The following is a 5,912-nucleotide window of genomic DNA, read 5'->3' on the forward strand; positions in this document are numbered from 1 at the left end:
GAGACGTCCCTGGATGAAGATGGGATGGTTGTGCTGCTAGGAGGTATGTTGTTGGTCTGGAATTAATAACTTTTTCCAGAACCCCATCTTGCAAATAAGGATTCTGTGACATCTAGAGCACCGACATTTTAGTATTTTGTATTGTGTTGTTTTACTTTGCTTTTATCTGTTTTAACTTTGGCAACCTCAGCCATGGAGTACACTGCAAAAAAAATTCCAAAATTCATGCACGCACATGCGCTCATTAGCACACATAGGCATTTTTTTAAAAAAAGCTTCCCTAGCAGCAGAACAGAACTGCAGGTTCAGACTGCCAAATCCATTTCGCGCACGCTCCCCCGCGTTCAGACATCCGGCCATGTGCCATGACTGTGCGGGGAATCAAAAACACCACTTGTGATGTGGTGCCATTTTAACCCGGCTCCAAGTCGTCCTAGGACAGGGTAAGTATGGCTGGGGAACGCCTGACAGATGTGGCTGTCTGACTGCGCCCATTTGATCCAGAGGGGAGGAGTGGCTGTGTCAGGCCAAACTGCCCGTGTGATCACAGCCTTAGTCTGACCCAACAGAGCTCTTGTGATCTCAGATCCATCCAAAGATCCACTGCCAGCTAGACGGAGCTGTCTGTGTACCCCAGCCTAAGGATTAGCACAACGCTTAACCCAAGGAAGTTCATTCTGGATATCAAAATGCAATTTATGCACAGGGAAACCTAACTGCCAATGATGAAAGTAGTCAAGAAGGCAGTCTTAATGACTAAGCTGAATTTAAAGCATATGACTTCATTGCAGTCAAATGGAATGTATTACTTAAATGAAAGCCAGATTTTCTGACTTTTTCATAGGGTTAACATTAGGTCACAGCAGGTCTTCCAGCCAAATGGGGAACGTGTGTGTATGAATAATCATAGCATTTATATGAGTTTTTACAGTCTTTAAAGCGCCTGCACGTGCATTATTGCAGTAATCCTCACAACCACACTTGTAAGGACAGTAGGGTTATTCCAGTTTTGCATACAAGGACATAGGCCACCCCCAATCCATTGTATGCTACAGTATTCTACCAGCACAGTCCTAAACAGAGTTACACCCTTCTAAATCTTGTGAAGTTAAGGATATGACTCTGTTTAGGAATGCATTGTACGTCCACTGAGGCTTACTTCCAAGTAAGTGAGGGTTTTTTTTAAGGCTTTCTCTGAGCCAGTGTGGCATAGCAGTAAAGAGTGGTGGACTAGTATTTGGGAGACCAGGGTTTGAATCCCTACTCTACCATGGGAGCTGGCTGGGTGCCATTGGGCCAGTCACACTGTCTCAGTCTAATCTACCTCACAGGGTTGTTTTGAGGATAAAATGATTGTGCCATTCTTGAAGAAAACAGCTTTGGATCCTATGGATCCCTCCAATTACCACCCAGTCTCGAATCCTTCATTTCTGGGCCAGGTAACTAAGAGAGCGGCGGCAGAACAGCTCCAGAAATTCCTGGATGATACGTCAGCACTGGACCCATTCCAGTCTAGCTTCTGCCCTGACCATGGGACGGAGACAGCTTTCATCACACTCACAGATGATCCCCATGTACAGTTGGATCGAGGCAGGTTGGCGCTGCTGTTGTTGCTTGATCTTACAGCAGCATTTGACACAGTCGATCACAGTCTTTTGACCCACTGCCTCACCGATGCAGGAGTGCGTGGGATAGCCTTGAAGTGGCTTACCTCATTTCTCCAGGTTCGGGACAGAGGGTGGCACTGGGAGAGAGGTTGTCAACTAGGCACCCACTAGTATGTGCGGTCTCTCAGGGGGCAATTCTCTCTCCAATGTTACTTAACATCTATACGCGCTCCCTTGCCCAACTGGTGAAGAATGTCAGGCTCGGCTGTCACCAGTACGTTGATGACACCCAGCTATATCTGTTGATGGGCAGCCGGCCAAATACCACCCCAGCAAACCTGGCCGAGGATTTGGAGGCCATGATGGGATGGTTGAAGCAGAGCCATCTGAGACTGAATCCAACCTAGACGGAGTTTCCGTGGCTGGGGAAGGGGGACTCAGGGCTGGGATGCCATCTCCCGGCTCTTGACGGTGTGTCCTTGACACCAACATCAGTTGTCAAGAGCCTGGGTATGATTCTGGATATGTCCTTGTCAATGGAGGCCAAGATTGAAAATGTTGCCAGACTGGCATTTCTCCAGCTATGCCAGGTCAGGCAACTGGCCCTCCACCTGTCTTGCCCCCAACCTAGCCACTGTATTCCACGCAATGGTCACCTCCAGATTGGACTACTGTAACTCACCTTATGTAGAGCTACCCTTGACTCTGACCTGGAAACTCCAACTGATCCAGAATGCAGCAGCGCGAGTCCTTACGGGGGACTCCACGTATGGCACATATTCAACCTGTGCTCTCAGTGAGCTGCACTGGCTTCTGTTGGAGTAGCAGATCAGGTTCAGGCTTATGGTATTAACCTTTAAGGTCCTGTACAGGCAGGGACCCACATATCTTTGGGACCACCTCTCTTGGTATAAGCCCCCGAAGGGCGTTATGCGCGGCGGGTAAGAATCTGCTGGTGCTCCCTGGCCTGAGAGACATTTGGCTGTTTTCATCCCTGGCCCCCAACCTAGTGGAACTCTCTGCCGAGCAATATCCATGCTCCGGGGGACTTAATGCAGTTCCGCCGGGCCTGTAAGGCAGAGATGTTCCGCCAGGCATTTGGTCGAGGACAGCGATGGGCTTCCATCTGGCTGACACTCCTGCTTCTCCTACCTCCACCCTCCCCATGAGACAGTGGCATACTCTGGCAGTGTCATCGCCATCTTATTGGTGATTTATTGCTGTATTTTTCTGATTTGTAACTTTTAACTAGGAACTGCGGTGGCTCAAGTGGTTAAGATGCTGAACTGCAGGCTGTGGAAGGTCAGTAGTTCACCCGTTCAAGACCCAAGTTGCTGCATGACGGAGTGAGCTCCCGTCTCTAGTTCCAGCTCCTGCCCACCTAGCAGTTCGAAAGCAAGAAATTGCAAGTAGATAAATAGGTACCACTTCGGTGGGAAGGTAACAGCGTTTAGTCATGCCAGCCACATGACCATGGAAACGTCTTCGGACAGCACTGGCTCTTCGGCTTTGAAACGCAGATGAGCACCGCAACCCTAGAGTCGGATTCGACTGGCTTTCGAGCAAGGGAACCTTTACCTTTTAACTATAATTATGTCAAGTTTTCTTGACGTACATCACCCTGAGTCCTGTCCCATGGGGGATGGTGGTTTAAAAATCGAACTTAATAAATAAAATGGAACAGAGGTGAACGATATAAGCCACTTGGGGTCCCCATGGGGGAGAAAGGCGAGATACAAACGAATTAAATAAATAAATACACAGTGACCCTCTATTCCTGCATTGCGTTCACACAGTTAAATCACCACTGTAGCAAGCAAGTCAGTCAAAAGTTGGTGATTGCCAAGGGGAAGCTACACTCTTGCTCCACAATAAAGATCCTCCCATAGAACAGACAGTTGGTCCCTGCACAACACGGGATCAAGAGAAATGAGGGAACAGTAACAACAACAACGGCAGTATCTTCTGCGGAACAGCACAGAGGTGACTGCTGAGTAGGCCGCTAATGTTTTGCAAGGTTGGCGCAAACATACCAGCCAGGAGACCAAAAAGAAATAACCTGGCCTGGAGCCTGTTTCTAAAAAGTCAGGGCTCCGTCTTCGGTAAAGTCAGGCCACACAGCCTAAACTCCTGCGGTGTAGATGCACATTATACGAACAACAGAACAATTCTGCGGCCCCTTAAAAGCCTAAGCCATTTACTGTACTACAAGCTTTCGCGAGCCAAGAGGCCACTTCGTCCGACGCCCGAAGACATTAAAAAGTAATAAACAAGAGCTTATGGCGGCTATTTAGTAGAGAGAGCGGAAACACCGGGCGCACGTGGTCCAAGGCACCTTTTCCCTCCTCCTCTGATCCCATTGAAAAAGAAGGTCCGCGACTAAGGCGGGCCTTTGCATTGCACAGCCCTGCATGCTTCGAGGGGGAGAGGCAAGGGGCGCTCGCGGCAGGGCGACCCTCTCCCGCCCGCTTGCAATACTCTGCGCGAGCCGCGGCCTTCCTCCAACCGCCCACCCTCTTTTCTGCCGGGATCTCCCCGTCCGTACCGCAGGGGGCGGTGTGAGGCCGGCGCTGTCCTGGCCGACTCCAACTGGCTTTCCCATTCCTCCCCTTCTCCCTCCTCCCGCGTTGCCGGCGTATTCTCCTGTCTTTGCAATTGGGCGAGGGAGCCGGGAAGTTTCCGGAGCCATTGCAGGGCAGGACTTGCCGCTGCTGCCGTGGAAAAAACTGTTGGCTCGAAGACACCCGCGCCTGCTGCTGTCACACGCCAGGCAGGCTTCAGGAAGCCGCGCCTGATCCGCCCCGAGGTGGGAGCCGCCTGCGCCTCCCCTCCTTGCAAAGTGCCTCGCCGGGGGAGGGGAGCGAGGGGAGGCTTTGCGGGAAACTTTGTGGAAGTGGCGGATAGCCCTTGAAAAGAGAGCTCCCCGCCATCTCCCCCCCCCCTTTCTCCTTTAAGAGTCTGGCAGCATCTGGAGAGGGAAGTCGGTGTCTGGTTCTTTCTGTGCCTGGCGGCGATGTTATTCCAGCAAGAGGAGGAGGAGGAGGAGGAGGAGGAGGAGAAATACTAGTCCCGGGGTTGGTGTCTCCTCATGCTCTGAATCTTTCTCTCTTTTTTCTTTCTCTCTCTCCCCCCCCCCTCCCCCTAGGATGGCATGGATTTAGGCAGCGACGCCTGCAGCAGCCGCTCGAGCTCGGAGTCCAGTTCCAGCAAAGTGACCCCTTGCTCGGAATGCAAATCCTCCCCGTCGCCGACCAGCCTGGACTTGGCTGCCTTGGAGGACTCGGAAGAAGAGGAGGAGGAGGAGGGGGAGGATTTCCAGGTGTACAAGAGGAAGGTGATTGATGTGTGGGAGGCAGAAGGGGACTATGCCCGCTGCTATGCCAAACTGATCATCATCATCATCCTCCCCACCACCCCCTGGATCTCCGGCACAATGCCAACGTGGTGCCCTCCGGCCGCAGGACTGGACGCAGAGGGGGCAGGGACTCCAGCAAAGCCCCCCACCTCCAGAAAGCCCCGCTGGGCAACGGCCTGGGCAAGCTCGGCAATGGGGGACCGCTGGTTGCCTTTCACCCGTGGGAGCACTCCACGGGAGGGACGGTGTCGAAAGAGCCGGAGGCTCAGGTGCCCGTGCCCACCATGGACTGGGAGGCGCTGGAGAAACACCTGGCCGGCCTGCAGTGCCAAGAACAGGAGATCCGGAACCAGAGCCAGAAAAGCAACTACACCTCAGTAAGTTGGCTCTCTGATTCCCTCCATCCTCCGGGGGGGGGGGGGCGTTCTGTATGTGCGGGGTGGGGAAGGACAGGACAGTCGTGCGAAGGGAAGTCTCCCTTTTCAGTGGAATTATTAGGCAGGGCAGAGAGACAGTGAGTCACTTCCCTCCCCGGAGGAGTAGATATTTTTTCCTTCCCATAGAAGGTAATTTGCAGATGGGCAGCCGCTGTTAGCATTTGACTGGGATGGCTTGGCATCTCTTTTTACCCTCCCCAAAAGATGTCGCTGTTGATGGTGGCAGAGGAGGGCATTGTCTCCATGTGTGCAAGAGAGGAGAGCTTTTCTGAGAGAACTGTAGTAGTCTGTTTCTTTGTTCAGGAAAGGGACTTGACCGGGCCTTGAGGGTTAGGGGGCCAGGCCCAGGGGGAATGGGGATGGGCTCCTTTGGGGGGGGGGTGAATGCTTAGAAGGGGAAGGAAGCCTGGAGCTGCTTCCTGATTCTTATCCGGGGAGCACCTGGGTGCTTCAGAGAAGCCAGACAGAGTGGGTGGCACCAAGAGGAGGGGGAGGAGAGGAGAAAGTCAGCAG

General features: G+C 52.6%; 1 protein-coding gene across 1 annotated transcript in view; it reads left to right on the forward strand.

Annotated features, from left to right (window-relative positions):
- The window catches only part of LOC107107020 (schwannomin-interacting protein 1-like), a 207,625-nt gene that overhangs the window by 63,628 nt on the left and 138,085 nt on the right, over nucleotides 1-5,912 (forward strand). The window contains exons 2-3 of the mRNA XM_015407231.1: nucleotides 4,753-4,995; nucleotides 5,037-5,339. Coding sequence (XP_015262717.1) covers nucleotides 4,753-4,995; nucleotides 5,037-5,339 — 546 coding nt within the window. The remainder of the gene's footprint in view (nucleotides 1-4,752; nucleotides 4,996-5,036; nucleotides 5,340-5,912) is intronic.

This window comes from Gekko japonicus, unplaced genomic scaffold, assembly GCF_001447785.1.
Source record: "Gekko japonicus isolate JY-2015 unplaced genomic scaffold, Gekko_japonicus_V1.1 scaffold17, whole genome shotgun sequence".
Classification (NCBI taxonomy): domain Eukaryota; kingdom Metazoa; phylum Chordata; class Lepidosauria; order Squamata; family Gekkonidae; genus Gekko; species Gekko japonicus.